The sequence below is a fragment of the Stegodyphus dumicola genome, chromosome 8 (assembly GCF_044657685.1).
Source record: "Stegodyphus dumicola isolate Sdum_Otavi_A_Nest chromosome 8, ASM4465768v1".
NCBI lineage: Eukaryota > Metazoa > Arthropoda > Arachnida > Araneae > Eresidae > Stegodyphus > Stegodyphus dumicola.
In genome coordinates this window covers 126247714-126267942 of record NC_140775.1, presented here as the reverse complement: position 1 = coordinate 126267942, position 20229 = coordinate 126247714, and the positions used below count along the sequence as shown (strand labels likewise).

Sequence of the window (20229 nt, the reverse complement as noted above, 5' to 3'; positions counted from 1 at the left end):
TGTACATTGATTTAAACTTTATGGAAAAAAAAAGTCAGCAAGTAAACTGAAATCCTGTAAATTGCATTTTATAGAAATCTTTTTTATATATTTTTCTGAAATTCATCTATTTGGATATCAATTTGTCAGAGTACCAAAGATAAAAAATTCTAAGTTATAAAAATTAGAATTTTATATTAATTTATCATTTCCTGTTATAATTTGAATTTCCATAATTTGGGTAATGTTCTGTGGTCTAGGTTTGAGAATATTGTGTGTAGTCATTTATAAACTACGTTATTCATGCCACTAAAAATAATCTTTTAAAGTCATTCTTCTCTTTCAAAATAAATGTATTTAAAATTTGAAAAAAGCATAAATACAAAGTAAAAAACAGTTCAAAACCTAATCCAGTTGCATGCTGAAAGCAGCAACAATTGATGGTAAATGTAAAAATGTATATGCATAGTAAATCAAGATTTTAAATACTCATTACAAACAGGTTTGTATTTAAAATGGTAAAGATTTACTTTTTCAATATGTGAAATATTATTTTAAATGATGTATTTTAAGTTTTGTTCTACATCTAATAATCATCACAAGCAAATGTTCTAAGAAAGCATTTATGTATACTTTAAATTAAGCTTACCACAATACATTGCATAAAAGTAAGAATATTTTGTTTGCTTTAAATTGTTAAAAATTTCTTAATTAAATTTAAATTATTTATAGGAAATTGTTGTTGGAAGTAATATGGACAAAATATACATTGTTATGGATTATGTAGAACATGACTTGAAAAGTTTGATGGAAACAATGAAGCAGCCGTTTTTGATTGGTAAGCTATCTAAAATCAAGTTTGGTATGTTTACATTAGAAAATTTTGTAACATTTTTTAAAATATTGAAAAAGTGGTAGTGTTCATTTAAATGTATTTTAGAAGGAAAAAAAAAATGGAAGTACAAAAATATAAACTTATAGGAATGTAACAAAACCTGCAAATTATTGTTACTTGTCTCTACTATAGTCTGCTACTTTAAGATAGGAATTTCAAGGTTATTTTTGGCAGCCTGATTTGACTCATGACAATGAGAACAGCTGTGTAAGAAAGGTCAACTGGCTTAATCCCCCCCTCTCCATGTCTGTTTAGCATGTCATGTTTTTTGCTTTGTAAAAAGCATGTGAATGAACTTGCTGACTTGGAAAAAATACATGCTGTGCAGTGATGATGATGTGAGTTGCATTCACAAATGGGGAATGGCAACAGCCTTGAAGTGCCTGTTTGAAAGTAACAGTCTGTTATAGGTTTCCATTAATGTATTAGATCATTATTAATTAAATGGGTTGGAAATAATGTATGAGAAGAAAATTTCAATATAGTATAAGTATAGTGAAATGAATAATGTGTATTTCAGAATTTTCTATTATGTGTTTCTTAAATAGTGTGCATCTAGAAAAAAGATTTTTAATACATTGTATTGGAAATTTTCCTCCTAGATATTTCATATTGAATTAGGAGTCTGTTTACAATTTTTGAAAAAGTGAAATTTGTGTTTTATGTGATTCATTAGGTGAAGTTAAAACACTTATGCTTCAACTGCTTTGTGCTGTCTCTCATTTGCATGACAACTGGATACTTCACCGAGACTTAAAAACATCAAATTTATTGCTTAGTCATAAAGGCATATTAAAGGTAATCACTGCTTTATGAATTTCAAAGCAATTTTAAAAAGTATTTTAAATTTTCTATTCTAATTCTGTATTTTATTTATTTATTTATTTATTTATTTATTGGTTGTGTCTGTGTTTTTTTATAATTTATTTTAGTTTCCCTGATATCCCTTAAAAAGTATTTGAATAATCTTCAGTTTGAGGTTTAAGTTTAGTCTGCAAAATATTATCTGATGATAGTAATCATAAAAGAGTATAATCAATAAAATATTGTAGCTTATATCAATACTAAAAAGAAAACTTGCTCCCAAGATATCCAGTTGTAAACAGTAGCCTTCTCAGAAGGGTACTTGAAAGAAGGGCATCTATCTCGTAGAAGAATTACTTTTTTGTTATAGTTTTGTATCGTTAGAAGTAAAATAAATAAAACTTGTAGTGTGAAAAACCTCACTTTGTAGTCTAACTCCTCAAAATTAAGTTTATTATATTTAAAAAAAAACTAATGAAAAATATGATCTTTTTTATTTGTGTGGGGGAAAAAAAATAAAACCTTTTTGCTAGTCATAAAACTGAATCTTTACTGTTGAATAAAATTCAAATTGAAAAAGGTATTCCAGCCTTGAATTCTCATGTTTTCTTTAAAAAAATTACTTATATATATAAAATTTTTCATCTAGAATTACATAATGCATAGCTGCCAACTTTACTGGTTTTTCATTAATCTCCTAATTTTTAATTTTTAGCTTTATTATGGAAAATGTTTCCCAACAATAAATTAAATTGATTTTCTTTTATTTTTGAATTTATTGAATTTAATTAAATTAGTGAAATTTAAATTAGGCAAATTCCATTCTCCCCATGTGTAGTGCTTTTCAGAATAATTTTCTTGTTAAATTTTATTTCATCTGAAATGGGATTTTTCTTACAGTTTACAGATATTATTTAATTTTTCTCAGATTCAAGCAATGTTTAATCAGTGAGTATTTGTATTTAATTTTATTTTCATTGTTCACCCAACAATGTATTTTATGCTCAGTCATTAAATACATTTTTCTGTGTTGCCAGCTGTTTGTATGCATCTATTTCTAATCATTTGAATGTTTAAGCTGCACCCCTGAATTTCATATGCTTTTTTCTGGGGAAAAAAGGGGGCTTACACTCAAAAGAATACAGTACAAAGTAAACAATAACTTTTAGGAATTTTTGTGGATAATTCTGCAAACCGTTATGTTTATATCACATGAGTAATTCAAATTAAACTCTGCTCTGCTTTGAGATGTCATAGATGTAAGTCTCATCCACATCTGTTGTCAGAAATAAGTACTTTTAATGATTTTTCATTTGCTGACAGATTATGACAATTCTTCACTCACTGGCAGACATGCATGTTAAGGCACCAAAAAGAGTTTAATTTCAATATAAACTGTCATTTCTGTTTACCACCAATATCTCAAAAGTAATTTCACATTGACAAACTTTAGGTACCCAAGTCTTCAAATACAACAGAATTATAAACATTCATACCTAATCCAGGAATTTCTACCAGAGAAATAGCATGAATTTAATGATCAGAATTCCATTCAAATGATACTAATAGAGTGGATAATAATAACAAATACTATTCATAAAATTATAACCCGTGTTATGAATTATGTGTGCTATTCAGCTTCATTAAAAGTAAATTCCTTTCATGGAGAATGTAATTAAAAAACAGAACAGAACATGATCAGGAGACAAATCTGTCCAGACTGTTGTTTTAAGGATATTTCACTACATTTTTTCCTTCTTGGACTGAGAGCATTTTCTCAAAAGAGTAATTTTTTTATTACTTATACAAAGTTTACACCATTGAATTGACTATTGTGACTATTCTTAAATAAGTGGGGGAAAAAAAAATTTTTCTTTAAGTAATATTTTTCTGTCCCTCCCAAAAAAAAAACAGATTCTTGATATTTATTTGATGTTTCAGTAAAATAAATTCATGAAGTTTGTTTGGAAAGAAAATCAGCATTTGAAGCAAATAGCAATATAATATTTCCAGCTTTTTCAATAATTTTGTTCTTAAATACAAAAATAATTAAACAGGAAGAAAATGATAGTAATAATTTATGCAAAAGTTATAAACAGAAAGAAAGTAATAATAATAATAATTTACACAGAAAAAATAAATTTTTTGCCAGCATGCATTTTTTAAATAATTTTCATAATAAAATGAAAAATAATTAATGGGATCATTCACAGCATGCATGATCCTGAGCTTAACTTTCGCTTTACGCGTTTCATCCACATTTTTCAGTTTATTGTGCAAACTCATTAAAAAAATTCATGTCATCATCATAGATTTCTTGCGAGATCAACTCATTATTTCGTTCGGATATGATTACAGCTCTTTCGGATGTGATGTGCTCCATATTAAAAAAAAAAAAAAAAAAAAAAAAAACACCTTCGATGTGACAGTGAAGTTGTCTGCAGAAAGCCGCTTTGTTTTAGCTTCGCTCTGATTGGTCAATGCTTATCCTAAACTATGGCTTAAAGTTGAAAACTTGGAATCTTAAGCCACGAGCCCTAAACCAGATTTTGTGACGTAGCACAGACTGGTTGCCTTGGCAACGGAGCTCGACTTTGACCACTTATGCCCCCATCTGAATGCAGTCTAAGAGTTCTGGTAACAGTATGGAGCCTGAACTAGGAAGTGTTCATCAGTTTGGCAGCAAATACCACCAAATATCCATCTGAAAGAATTCAACCAGCATTGCTCTTTTATTTGGTGAACAAGCTTTTGTTGATTTAAATGATCATTTCTGGACCACTGATTTTTTTTTAGTTCACATTTCACTAATATTTCAATACAAACTTTTCCCAAATAGTTGTTCCAATCTACAGTCGTTGAATGATTCATCTCCAGTTGTTTTTCATACCATTTGATTGATATCATTTCTTCACCCCAAACATAAATAAATCTTAAAGATGTTAGAAAACTTAATCTGGATGTTTCGAAACACATTTCTTTACGAATACTCTTCTTACTGCGGCAGGTAGAAACATTGCAGCGGCATCTAAATCCATCAGAAAAATAAAGTTTTATTTCAAGATTTTGATTACGTGTTGAATTTGTTGCCATTGTGCCTCTTTTGGGGGGGAAGGGGAAGAGAAAGCCTCTTTTTCACTTCACTGGAAATCCCATGTTTTTTCAACATTTTTGAATACCAAATTTTTTAATAATAAAAATAGATGTTGTGTGTTTTAAATTAATATTGGAAATGACGGTGAATGATTCCCATCAGGTTTGTAAGCTAGTTGGCGTAGTCTAAATTATTTCGCAACTTTCTACTTGCACCCGGCTAACCGAAAATACCATTTCTTTGATGAATAAAAGCTTTCCTTCCTGGGATTTTCTCCATATAAAAATGTGAGAAAATTTTAAAGCGAGTTAGCCAAAAAACATAAAATTTAGAATACCTTGGTAATAATATATTTTACATCAGAATTTTAGTACAAATAGTTAAATAGCATGAATCATGCATTATAACTGAATTAAAACCAATTTAGAGTTCTTTTGAAATGATGTCTCTGTGCAAAGTGAAACCCACCTAGTTTCTTCCAGATTTCTTACAAAAATATGCCGGTTTTCAAGATTTCAAGTGTGGCAGCTATGATAATGGTATTAAAAAAAAAAGGTTTTAATATGTAAACAAACTCTCAAAAAATATCAAATATGGAGATTCTGATCACCGTCGGTGAACTTTCTGATGAAATGTGGCAGAATGTTAGGGTTTCATAAAATTTCCCAAGCAATATTGCATCACCAAAGATTTTTATATTTTCAATTTCCTTTTTACATTGGTTTAGTTTTTTTGATCATAATATTGAATGAAAGCATTTATATAAATCAAGTTGATCAAGAAATTTTTAAATAAGAAGACAGAGAAGAAATTTTTACAAGTTCTGGGTTCAAACATCAAATACGAAGAGTATGTTTCATGGAGATGCAAGAATATAAATAACATTTTGCTTTAGACAAAACTCACATAGAAACTTGCAAATAGTTGCAGAAATATAGTACGTTTCTGTTAAAGCTATTCAATAGTATACTTTTTTATTATGGCATAGTTCTTTGGTACCAGCTGTTGCTAGTTTAGTTTTTGTTTCCTGGTAATAATTGTTTTTACAGCTATTGCTCCTGGAACCATATTTTTCATCTAATCTTTTTCTCCCTATTTTACTGCAATGGATTTCAGAATTTGAGATTAGTCAAGAGACAAACAAGTGGCTATCCTATTTTTTCAAGATATAATTCTCCACGAAGTTTGTGTTCAAATAATTGCATCATGACATTAAAATATGATGTGAAGTCGGAATGATCATGCAACATTTGTTTCTGCAAAGAAAGGATAGGTGTTTAAACACAAACATAATTTGTTGAATCTCAGTTCCTTTCATAATTCCTGTGTAGTTCATTTACTTACAGGTGGTAGAAGTTAATATCTTTAGGATTTTCCTAATCAAAGCTTGCTTTGAATGAATTGTAACACAGTGGTTGATTGGGAAAATTACGTAAGAGATTCCTTATTATTATCGCCTAATTATAAAATCATTGGATGCTATAAAATTGTAGAAATTTATGAAAGTTTACTTGCAGAAAGAAAATAATGACTTATGCCATATTCTTCCACTACAGTAGGTTTCTGGAGGATTTTGTTAAGAAATTAGAGAATATTTCCTTGTTATTGCTGTTCCCATTCATTCGACTTTTCCTGGTATTGAGCCCAACACATACAGAAATATATAATCCAAAATGGTGTAGTATGACTGAAAATGCAGGGTTAGGATTCAATAGCAGAGTTTTCGAAATTATTTTACCAGGCAGAATTACTTAAGCAGAATATTTCAATTAAAATAAATTTCATAATTTATAATGTGTGTATATGCACATTTGCTGAGTTTTAGCAAAATTATAGATGACTTTTACTGTATTAAGATAATTGTTGCTATTTTTGTGTAATAATGAAATATGCTTTAAACTATTTCATTTAGTGGCAAGGATGTGTCTTTTCATTATTCTTGAATTCATTAGGTTGGAGATTTTGGTCTAGCAAGAGAGTATGGTTCACCCTTGAAACCTTACACTCCTGTTGTTGTGACATTATGGTATAGAGCACCTGAACTACTGCTTGGTGCTAAAGTAAGTCTGTTTATCTTTATTTCTTTTTTTTCCCCTTTCCTTCAAATCCGTAGAATTTTAATGACTGTCACTATTCCAGGATTAGTATGAGTAATTATCAGTTTTTACTTTAAGAAATAGCAATCTTAATTTTCTTAATTATTTTAAATTTGTTTTCTTTAAAGAAATTGGCAAATTATTTTTGTTTTGTATTTGAAATGAGTTGTTTTCAAAAATGCAAACATTGAGTTTGTATGCAGAATAGGTCTTCTTTCTTGTGGCTCACCATGTATGCAATGTATGTTTGAATTTTTCCTTCCTCTTCCTGTATGAAATGTATTTTCCTTCCTCTTCCTGTGAATTTTTCCTTCCTCTTCCCTATCCTTTTTCCCCCCTTCCTCTTCCTATTCCTTGCCTCTTCTTCCTGTATCTTTCTCTGCATATGGAATCAATGGCATAAAGAATGAATGGAGTGACATGAAGGCTGACAAAGACTTTCACAGACTATCTTGTGCAAATGGCCTATAAGAAAAACAGAGCAACATCATACATCCTGATGAAGAAAGTACAGTATTTAGCATACTAAAAAATGTGTGCAAGTGCAATGAAATCTCGGTGTGAAGGTCATGGATTACGTACATTTAATGGTACGGCACAGGCTGATGCAACTTAAAATTACATCTAAAATAATTTTTTTAGAATCAGATATCGTAAAGATTGATATCGTATGCACTTATCTCTAGTCCTTATCTTTATAATTAGAAATTATAGAAATACCCCTTTCTGTATGCTAAAATTTAGGCAGTACTAAAGATTTATTTATGAATATGCAAAGGAAGTTCTTCCTTTGAAAATTTGAAGTCAAAAAATAAATTTCATTAATGAATAATTTAAGAATGTACCATCCATTTATTCACATGTATGGATGTAATACATAATTTAAACAAAGGACCTATTAAGTTCAAAACCCAAATATTCACTGCAAGCTGCAATATTCCATAATTTAATGGCGCTTTTTTTGTTAAATTTGAAACATAATCAAAGCAAATTCCAAATCATATTCACTATTGTAATAATGAATACCCCTCTCCAAATGCAAAAAACTATTGTAAAAAATAACTAGTAAATGAGACCTGTTTCATTATTGCATGAAAAGAAAATTCATACAAAAAAATGCCACAGTAGAAAAATGCAAAAAATAACGGAGGCAAATGGATTTTACATCTTCACCATGCGGTAAGTGTAACAAGAGAAGTAAAAATCTGTGTCTTGTTAGCAGTGGCGATAAAGGCAAAGCATATTTTGCTTCCCTTCAATAAAGCTAAGACTAATCTAAATAAAATTCATGCTTTATTCCATAAATTAAAATAAAATAAGCTAACACTGTAGCCTTTACATTTAAAATCATTGAGTGAATGAAAACTAGCATAATGCTAACCCTTAATACCAAGACATTTGCCGATACCAGCGTACATATATATAATACTCGGCCAACCCGCCAATCTTGACGTTATCGGCCAATCAGCGGCAACCACGTTAGCTTACCGCCAATTGACCTCCGATCAAAATTTGCATGAGGAAAACTAAAGCCAACAAACGGCCCTCTTTTCGTCATGCAAAGACAAAAACAAAACTTGCACAGAATTACAGAAGTTCATAGTTCAATTCTATGATATGAAAACACTTATTGACTTTTAACACTGAAAACATCTAAACAAAACTTTCTTAAATTAACAACAGTCGCTTTTGAAAATAAGTCTGCAGTATTTAATTTACTGGTGATAAATTCAAGGTCAAACACTCCATCATTTACTAGTCTTCTAATAAAGTAATATTTTATGTCTATGTGCTTAGTTCGGCGATTTTCTATTGGCGATCTAGAAAAATCAATGGCATCACAAAATAGTTTAGAAAATAGTTTAGATTCCCTTAAATTAAACTTTAAAATTTCATCTTGTAAGACATTTTTCGTCCTCATTAATTCCTTTGCTGCCTCCGATAAGGCGATATACTCCGCTTCCATGGTTGATAAGTTACACATTTTTGTTTAACAGTTTTCCAGATTACCAGTACTTCATATAAATATAATATAAATCCTCCCATGGACACACGGTCATCCCTATTACTTGCATAATCAGCATCTGAATAACAATATAAATTAAGATGTTTAATCTTCGATAAGTTTAACTTATCATAAGTTTAATCTTCGATGTTTAATCTTCGATAAGTTTAACTTATATAATTTAGTACTATTGAGGCAATTTCAACAATGCTGCCCAATGCCTAATTCCAGGATTCTCCTGAAATTGTGATAAAATATTCACTGCATATGTAATATCAGGCCTTGTCCTGTTAGCTACAAAAACTAAACATCCCAACAGATTTCTAAAGGGTAATGTATGCATTTCCGCAATTTCTGCACTTGTAGATGGGCAATCTAATTTTGTAAGAATAGTGCCTTTAGCTGTGGGAAGTAAAGTTATTGGTATCTTGAAATGTTTAAATTTTTCAAAAATTTCTTTGATATATTTTTGCTGATGTATAAAAACCCTATTCTCATTTTCTAAGATTTTAATTCCAAGTAACATTTTAGTTTTGCCTAATACTTTAAGATAAAAAAACTTACTCAGCTGTGAAATTACTTTATCTATACTATATTGATCTTTACTAAAAATCACAATATCATCTACATATAACATTTGAACTCTTATAAACACAATTACAAATTCACAAAACCATTCACGGCCGCTTTGATGTAGACCGTAAATGGCCTTGTGTAATAAACACACTTTATTTTCCTCTTCGATAAATCCCTCTGGTTGGGTCATATATATTTTCTCATTTAGGCTTGCATATAAATATGCGTTCTTTACATCTAACTGACAATTAGTCCATCCATATAAACATACCAGGATAGTGAAAAATATTCTTATGGTTGAAAAATTTACTACAGGACTGTAAACGTCATCAAAATCTTCACCTCTTTTCTGCCTGAATCCCTGTGTTACTAAACGTGCTTTGTATCTAACCACTTGTTCTTTTCATTTCTTTTTAGCATATAGACCCATTTGTTTACTAGCATAGTTTTATTTTCTGGGTTTTTGACTAATTCCCAAACCTTTCTTTTCTTCATTGTGTCAATTTCTTCTTTCATTGCTTTATCCCATTCTTCGGCATTTACTGATTTTAAAATTTTGTGGGATAACAATTTCTACAGAATTTGCCTCTTCAGACACGGAGCTAGTCTCCTGTTCTACAAAATTATCTTTCCCTGAGTATTCATTTTTTCCACTAAAATCAAACTATCTTTTTCAAATTTAATATTTCTTGCCTCACAATACTTTTCGATATCATTATAGGATCTAAAATGGGTGTCTGTTCCCTCTACATAATAATATATCTCTGTACGTGTTCTGTCTGGCCTTTTAACTGCTTTTCTTTGCCAGTTTAAGTCTGATACTTCTTTCGGAGTAGATTTGTCATCTAACAACTTTATTTCTTCTCTAGAAGTTTCCTGTTCTTCATCTGATTCTGCTAATAGCTGAGATTGCTCTAGTCTTTTAAACTTAGTTTTTGATTTCTGTTCCAGTGTGCCGTTTGCTGCATTCAGTTTTTCATCGAACTTCACATTACAGGTTTCTATTAATCTGCATTCTTCTGATAGCCGTATCCTATAACCCCTAGTTTCCTTCGCATATCCTACCATGATTCCTTCTTTGCACCTCATTTGTAATTTATTTCTGTTTTGACACGCCAACATAGGCTTTACAACCAAATATTTTAAAATAAACAACACTGGGTTTTTTATTTAGGAACATTTCATAAGGGGTTCGGTTGCTTTTATTACATACTCTGTTCCACATATGTACGAAACAGCCAAGAGCTTCTGCCCACCATTCTTTTCCCATTTTATCATCATTAAGCATAGCTTTAACTGTGTCTAATGCCATTTGGTTAAAACGTTCACACACACCATTCTCTTCTAGGGTGTATGCGTTTGTGCGTTCAACATTAATTCCATTTTCAACTAAGTACCCTTTGAATTGCCTGTTACAGAATTCCCCACCGTTATCGGTGCATATACTTGTTAATTTTCTATATGTCAGTCTTTCCATTTGCCTATGATAATTCTTAAAGTTGTAGAATGATTCATTTTAATTTTTCATACAATACACTGTTACTAATCTACTATAGTCATCCACAATAGCAAAGAAATATTTACTCCCACCTTTAGATGGAACTGGTAGTGGGCCACAAACGTCTAAATAAACCAACTCCAATGGTTTATCCGATCTCTTTGGAACAGTTTTAAAAGTTATTCTACTAGATTTAGCAATAATTACACGGTTCACACCTCTCCATTGGTTTTAAAATTTCTGGTAACCTTTTCATGCTTTGATTCTTACTAGTTTCTTAATATAATCAAAATTTACGTGGCTAAATTTCCGATGCCATAGCATCACATCGTCTACTTTATTTAACTTTAAAATTTCTGTAACGTAACCCGCTTCCTTTATATCTGTTGCATATCTAAATGGTTTTACGTGATAAAGCCCGTCATATCGTTTAGCGTAGCATAAACTATCCCAATTATTAAAGTATATCCACATCTTCCCTTTTGAAATCACAAAATGAGCACCTGCCTTTTCTAACCTTGCTCCTGATAGTAAATTTCTTCTTAGATTTGGATTATATAAGACATTATCTAACTCAATCCAATTTATTCGATTGCCTACTTTTACTGCAAATTTGACAGTACCCTTTCCTAGTACTTTACTTTCACAATTTCCTACAGCTAAAGACATACGTATATCGTTTATTTCTTCAAAATTTGTCATTAAATTTCTATTATTACAGAAATGAGTTGTAGCTGCAGTATCTACGACCCAATTAAATTTATCTGTGTTACCTCCTTTATCTGTAGTTGTTACATAATTTTCTACTAACTTTAATTCTTTATCTTTAAACTGTACATTTTTATCGTCTATTTTAAACTTCTGATTTTTACTTATATTTTCTTTACATTGAACGATTAAGTGCCCAAATTTATGACATCTGAAACAAGGTCCCATTCTCATATTCCCCATTTTTTACTTAGATTTAGTTTTATTTTCAACTCTGTCTTTCCTTGCATTTGAACTAATAGTATTAAACACATTTACCTTGCTGTCTTCTAAATCAGCATTTACCTGGCGAAGTCAGCTTTTTTCCCTTACCAGTTCTTCAGCAATTCTTTCCAGCGTAAATTCTTCGTCCTTCCATTTATAAATCAACTGTACAATGCTGGAGTATACCTGGGATAATCTCCTTATTGCCTGAAATCCTTTAAAAAGATCTGCCAAGTTGTGACCAGCTTCAGCCAACTTCTTTGCAGTCATTCTTATCCTTGCAATGAATAATCCTATTTAGTCATTTGTCATATATCTAATACTAAAAAATTCATCTAGTAACTGAATTATCCTTGCTCTTGTTTTGGGTTCGAATTGCTTCTGTTGAACTTCCCATGCTTCTTTACCACTTGAACATTCTTGTATTAGCGGCCTGAACTCAGTTTTAATTCCATAATATAATGTAGTGAAGGCTCTATTCTCTCTCAGTGTGAATTCCTGCTTTTCACGTCTTGTTGCACTTTTATCTAATTCTTCTTTTTTGTCTTCTATAAAGCTCCAACAATTTCTATCCAGTAACGGCATTTTCATATTGACTTTCCATCGATCCCAGTTGTCATGGTTTAACAGCTCAAAACCTTCAGGTAGTAATGACATCTTCAATTAAGTGTAAGTACAACAACTTGAACAAACTTCTAAGACAGGTTAGCTTCTTTTCATGGATAACGGCCCTCTTCACTTACATTCCTTCAATGCTGAGTTGAACTGGATTACTGATCAGTTGTTGGTGCTGGGCCCATAACCCTGTTGGCAGTGGCGATAAAGGCAAAGCATATTTTGCTTCCCTTCAATAAAGCTAAGACTAATCTAACTAAAATTCATGCTTTATTCCATAAATTAAAATAAAATAAGCTAACACTGTAGCCTTTACATTTAAAATCATTGAGTGAAAGAAAACTAGCATAATGCTAACTCTTAATACCAAGACATTCGCAGATACCGGCGTACATATATATAATATTTGGCCAACCTGCTGATCTTAACATCAGCGGTAACCACGTTAGCTTACCGCCAATTGATCTCTGATCAAAATTTGCATGAGGAAAACTAAAGCCAACATGTCTGATCTGACAAATGCACAGTTTTATGAAATTAATTTTGGTACTTTTCAATTTCGCCAGCGCAAATCTCGCCAAGCAGACTTTGTTGGCGACAGCATACAGTATACACATAAAAAATTTTAACAATTAATAGTTCTAAGAATTTTTTGTTTTGAAGGCATTTTAATATGGTTTAAAATTTTTGTAAAAAGCCAATAATTTTGTAAAAAGACATTAAGAATGTGCTATGCTTTCATGGTCAACATCCTGATTCACTGGTTCATGTAATGGAACCCCAAGTGATCTCATCTCACGTAAACTACACTATGAAAATCTAATTCTCTCAGTAATTACATTAATTTTAAGTTAAATCTTAATTCGGAATACAAGTGTAAATGCAAGAATTATTTCAATTCGTACGAATAGCTTACTCAGAAATTATGTAAGACCGCAGTGATGACTTATTAGAATAAGGACAATAAATTTGTAAAAGGGCATTAATTTAAGAATTTACTATGCTTTCATGGTTCAACATTCTGATTCGCAGGTTCATATCACGTGGTCCCAAGTGATCTTATCTCATATAAACTATGCTACAAAAATCTAATTCTCTCAGTAATTATCTACAATGATTTCAAATTAAATCTTATGGAATACAAGTTTAAATGCAAGAATTATTTCAATTCGTATGAATAGCTTACTCAATTATGTAAAACCGCAGTGCTTTACTTTGCTACTGCATTCTCATTAGATTTGATGAATTTAACCCTTGATTTTGCTTTTTCTATATTTTCACCGTCGAGTGAGTGGTGTGATTGCATCCTAATTAAATACCGCAAATGGTCTTTGGGCATAAAATTTAACTAAAAAAAATTCTATGTAATTGTATGCCAATATTGAAAGAAACAATCAATCTTATAAGAAATGGCTGCGACTTGTTTTGAAAATGAAGGGTAAAAGGTTACCAGCGAAGATATTGCGTTTAGCATCAGTTGTACCATTATTGGCGACTTAATCATTTGTGTCGGCAAAACGGAAATGTGCCTTAATTTTAAATCAGGAAGCATAAATTAAATCATTAAATTGAATTAAATCAATATGTGCATCCATCGGTCCAATCCTTAGACTGGAGATTATATATATTTGTGTGTGTAATATGTAAGCCATTTGTTCCAAAAGTTTTATTGAAACCTTTTTTTCCAGCAATATTCTACTGCTATTGATATGTGGTCAGTGGGTTGCATATTTGGAGAGTTACTTACAATGAAGCCTCTCTTTCCTGGAAAATCAGATATAGATCAATTAAATAGGATATTCAAAGTAAGATTTCTTGCTGTGTTATATTAATTTGTGGTGCATTTACTGCTGTATTTGATTTAATTTGTAAATCATTCGCACACGTTTGTTTTTTTGGCCCGCTTTCTCTTGTGTGTAGATTTTTTACTTCCTTGTACGAAGCAAAGGAAGTATTGTAATCACGAAAAATTCCGGGTATTATATTTCAACGAAAATATCCATTTTAATTGCTATTGAATGCTTTTGTGTGACATCTCTCAGAATAAAAGATTCTTTTTCCCAAATGAATTATAAAACTGATTTAAAATGGATTCTGAAGAGATTTTTTCATGGCCTCTGTACGTATGTGTGTATGTATCTCGCATATTTCAAAAATGAATAGCCTCAGAACCTTGAAATGTTGTATGTGGGATTGCTATAGCATGTAGATGTGCATCTCCCTTTTTGGTTGCAATCGGCTGCACCAAAAGTATATAAATATATCTATCCACTCTGTTATTCAGCTTAGTGAGTTGTTTCTTTATTCTTATATGTTTGTAAATTGTGCATTTTTCGCTTTACAAATAATTGAATTATGTTGTTCTTATCTTCCAGTTTAGGTTATTATGACTTTAATTAACCTGCATGTTATAGTTGTAGAATTATCAACAATTTTAAAGTTGTTTAAGTGTGGCTAGGCCTAATATTTTTGCCATAGCTTAGATCAGGTAAAGAATGTATTATTATTAAAAGATTTCATCATTGATTCATCCTATCAATGTTGTCTAAGGAGAAAACATTTATATTATCCAAAATATGTATAGTTGCAAAGCAAACGTGCAGTAACTTTTATAAAGAATATCCTACAAATTTGGTAAAAAACCTAAAGAAACATGTGAAATTATGCATTCAGAAAAATAAAGTTGGACTATGTTGTACAAACTCAAAGCAAACCAATAAGGAAAGAAAAAAAAAAAAAAATTCTTAAAAGATGATTCATCTACACACCTGATCATAAAAAAACTATTCCCCATTTTCTTTTTTGGAGGACCCACCAGTGGCCGAGCGGTAAAGTTGCTGAGGCAGGCTGCATGGGTGTTTTCATGGTTTTTCTCCATGTGTAAAGTGTATACGAGCCAGTTTCCCTTTGAAAGTCCTCCACGAAGGCATCCCTCCTCTTAGGCAGATAGCCCTCAAGGCTTTGCCATAATTACACAAACCATTTTTGCGGAATAATGAAAATTCCATAACTTCTATGATAACACTGGCCTTGAGTACAGCTCTGTGTAAGAATTTAAATAAAATAGGAGAATACAGTTTATCTGTCTCAATATTTTGGACAGCATATAATGTCTTAAAAAAATGTACTTACCATATATTCCGGTGTACACCATGCACTTCTAATACAAAAATTAAAACCAAAATTTTTGGTTGCCTGTTATACCCCGGCTATAGAAATGATAAATTTTTAAATAAGGAAAAGATAAGCTCAAAAAAAATTATATTTCTCCATGTACCTAAATGCTGTTATTTAAAAAAAAGGACATACCTTATGAAATTAAAAATTCTCATTATAGAATAACATGAAAATTCGTCATATTTGTCTTTCATTATATCTTCAGGCACATCATTGAATTTTGTTTCATCTTAATCATCACTGTTACTTAAATTCGTAAATAAGTAATCATCTTCCATTCAATCTAGATTGTTAGATATGCTTCATTTTTAAAATGATTTGAACTATATCAGGTTTAATTTCATTCCATGCTTTTATTACCCACTCTATTTCTAGACTGGTATGATGCATTTTCCTCCTTTTATAAATGACTTTCACTTTCTAACACCCACGTATTTCACTGTTGTCTTAAATTTTCTGTGAATGTTTTATTGATACACACATCTAAAAGCTGAACTAATGACATTAATCTTAACATTTTTTCCAACAATTTCTTTGTACAGTCAAAAGTCTTTAATCCAGACGTCCATAATCCGGATCTCAAGGCTACAAACTTTCTGTGCATGCGTAAACGCATAATACGTTTACGTATGTGCATAATACCTTTACATATGCGCGTTTAATGTATAACGGATGGTATAAGCTAAGCTAAAATTATCTAATTATCTATTTCAGTTAATGTTGCAGATTGCGTTGTTTCTTAATCTTCTAATTGGATGCGGCTTATTATTTTTTGCAGACTGTTAGAGCAATTTTATAAAAGTAAGCTTGAACTTTCGATTATGTCAAAAAGAATTTCCGATTCTGGAGCTGCCAAAGGATCTACAAAGCGAAAGCATGTTTCGATGTCCATCAAACAAAAAGTGGAATTGCTGCAAAAAATGGATAAAGGCATATCCTTTGTTTCTCTAACCATTCCGAAATCTGTTTATGAATTTCACGCTGCTCTGCGGTGGGGGGGGGGGCGCTGCGGCTCGCCATAAACTGGAAGTTGATCTATCAGCATTATCCTTATCTTCAGAGCAGATGTTTTTATTTTATTTGGCTTATAATTCCTTACTAAATGTAGTATTTCATCTCGATGTACTCCGTCTTTGATATGATTTAAATCAAATTCCTCGTCATTATAAATATCACGAATAAACATCAAATAGTTTTCTGGTTGCAATTTTCTAATTTCGAATATGCGTAATGTATGCTTTACGCATGCGCGCGTTGAAAGAAATGTTTAATAAAGTAAACAAATAAAAATTGAGCTTTTTTTTTTTGTAAATTTTGATACCCTTTAGATCGTAATTGCTCTTTATTTCATAAATTATGGTTTCATATTTTTAATTTTATAATTTCTGCATGCCATCTTACCAGATTTAAATTGATGATCTATAATCCGGAAATCTGATAACCCGGAATCACCGAAGACCCATAAACTGGAAGTTGATCTATCAGCACTATCCTTATCTTCAGAGCAGATGTTTTTATTTTATTTGGCTTATAATTCCTTACTAAATGTAGTATTTCATCTCGATGTACTCCGTCTTTGATATGATTTAAATCAAATTCCTCGTCATTATAAATATCACGAATAAACATCAAATAGTTTTCTGGTTGCAATTTTCTAATTTCGAATATGCGTAATGTATGCTTTACGCATGCGCGCGTTGAAAGAAATGTTTAATAAAGTAAACAAATAAAAATTGAGCTTTTTTTTTTGTAAATTTTGATACCCTTTAGATCGTAATTGCTCTTTATTTCATAAATTATGGTTTCATATTTTTAATTTTATAATTTCTGCATGCCATCTTACCAGATTTAAATTGATGATCTATAATCCGGAAATCTGATAACCCGGAATCACCGAAGACCCGACGAGTCTGGATTAAAGACTTTTGACTGTATTATGCATTCGATGGGATCTGAACATTTCCCCAAACTAAAAGACTTTCTGGATTCTTTAAGGAAATAGTACACCTTTGCTTAACATTTCTTATCTATCTGCAGTCTGGTGCCAAATTTGTCCATCCATCATTTCTTGTGAAGATGAATGGAAACACATTTGGAAAATGGCCAGAACTGTTCTACTCTTTCGTAGCATGAGACATTTTTGGAATAGCTGCTACATTTTTAGAGTTCTCAGTGCCTTGATGATCATATTGATGGAAAACTCTAATGAATCTCTTAATGAAAGCATGAAATTACATAATGATATGTATGTACAAGTGGGAAAGGATCACATTTCTTATTAATGTCAAAAGCCTGCATTAGTTACTAAGAAATTCATTTTATCCTAAAACTCCATTGTAATATATTATTTCCATTTTATATGTGTTATGTTTCATAATTTTGTGTTATATGCATTCATATTCAAATTAAATTTCTATTTAATGTGCATTATGATATGTATTATCTCAAATTCATTCAATTTTAATAAGTAGATTTTTAAGAAATCCAGTGTTTTTATACAGGCAAAGATAATTTTGGACACCATTGTCATTTTTAGAATGTATATATACTTTAAAAATTATATATATAGTGGCAGATCTGTTATAAATTATAATTGAGCATTCATTAATTAAGGAAAAAATTCTAGATTTTTAAAGGAAATATTGCTAAAAGTAGCTTGTTTAATAAATATGGGAACTAAACATATAAATATTGGAATCTGGAAATCTACATGCAAAATTTCTCTTTGTAAACAAATGAAATGCCAGGAAAATTGTATGAATTTGTCTAACCAAGACTGATTGAAATATGCTTATTGTGGCTTTTCATTTATCATTTTGTTTTTCAGACACATTTTATTTAACTACATTACTTTTATACTGTTAACCATGTCTGTAACTGGAATACACTAATATTTTGGGTAGAGAGATAATATAGAGAAAATACACTTTTGTTAAAATTAACTGTTTTTATTATTGTAATTTTATATGTATATCCACGATTTAAGCAATTCTGTATTTTATGTGCCAAATTACGTATTTAAAACAGCTACCATTTTTGTAAAATCATCATTTTAAAAAAGTAATTTTATTTCACATACTGCTCTAATTTTCATGCTTTCCTATAATAGCATAGAAATGTTTTCCTTTTTGAAAATGCTGGTTGTAGTTGCATCATTTCATAAACTGTTTTGAATTGTAACATGTTGAACTTATAATTTTAGGATCTTGGAACTCCCAGTGAAAAAATTTGGCCTGGTTATAGTGATCTCCCTCTGGTTAAAAAAGTTACATTTACGGAATATCCATATAACAATTTAAAAAACCGTTTTGGGCATAATTTTACAGCTTTAGGCTTTGACCTTCTTAATAGGTATGTATGTCAAAAGCAAAGTGAACAGATTATAGGTTTTGAAATATATTCTTAAAAGAATTAGAAAATCAGTATTTAATAAGTAAATTTTAAGTTTCTATTATAGAAATAAATCACTACTAAGATTCTTCTTTCTTGAAATTTGTAAATATTTATATAGAAATCTGGTTTTCAAAATACCACATTTAGTTTTCATGTTTAATTTTACTGTTTATTATTACTATCACATTTTAACATATCTTATCCTAGTTTAATTGTTATGTAATTTTTTGGGTATGTTTGGTCTATTTGATTTGAAGTTCTTTTGTTAGAGAAGGGATTAATGTATATATTGGTATGTAACTTTAATTTTGGATGACAGGTGAAAAATAGAGTGAATTTTAAATAGGAGTGTTGAAATAGACATTATTCATTTAACAAAGATTGTTTAAAATCACATTTAAGCCAGATATGTTTAGAGCTCGAAGTTTTATTTAAATCAAATATAATAGAACATTTTATTAAAAGAATTATGTGCTGTGTTGTTGAAAACACTGAGCCAAGCATAATCATAATCACAGTTGGAAGTAGAGGAAATTGTTACTTTTATGTTACTGCATGGCCAGCTTCAGAAAAATAGGTAACTGAAGAAATATCCTATGCGTAATGTAAGCACGAGTTTTTTTTTTTTTTTCCTCCCAAGGGATTTAGAATAAATAACATGGGGAAGAAAACCTTTTCAGGCAATTGTTCACTAAGCCAGCAGTGGTTTTCTCTAAAGGGGATTAGGTGAAAACTATAATACACCAAGAAAAAACTGTAATCCACTCTAAGATGACCACTCATGGTTCTAGATTATTTTGGTCTTCAAAAGTACTCATTTTAGAAGAATAATGTTCAGTAGCAGTTTTTTTTTTTTTTTTTTTTTTTTAATGCTGTTTGAAATGTCGGTCATTTTCAGAAGTGTTATGAGAGGGAGGTAGTTTCTATAGTTTAATATACACTGGTCATCAAAATTAAAGTATAATGATAGAAATAAGATATAACTGAATAAAGAATTATTAATAGAAATTTGTGCAAAAGCATTAGTTAAGCTAATTTACAATATTTGGCAATTGATTACTTGAAAAATATTGAAGTTAAAACCAAATTCATGGAAATTGGTAAATGATGGGAAAAATTAAGCCA

The 20229-nt window shown here is 30.5% G+C and overlaps 1 protein-coding gene across 2 annotated transcripts in view; it reads left to right on the top strand.

Moving 5' to 3' along the window:
• Window positions 1–20229, top strand: part of Pitslre (cyclin dependent kinase 11B pitslre) — a 152170-nt gene that overhangs the window by 84351 nt on the left and 47590 nt on the right. For both annotated transcript variants that reach the window (XM_085822386.1, XM_085822385.1), the window contains exons 11-15: window positions 712–817; window positions 1551–1672; window positions 6725–6832; window positions 14223–14339; window positions 18914–19062. In XM_085822386.1, the coding sequence (XP_085678512.1) occupies window positions 712–817; window positions 1551–1672; window positions 6725–6832; window positions 14223–14339; window positions 18914–19062 (602 nt within the window). The remainder of the gene's footprint in view (window positions 1–711; window positions 818–1550; window positions 1673–6724; window positions 6833–14222; window positions 14340–18913; window positions 19063–20229) is intronic.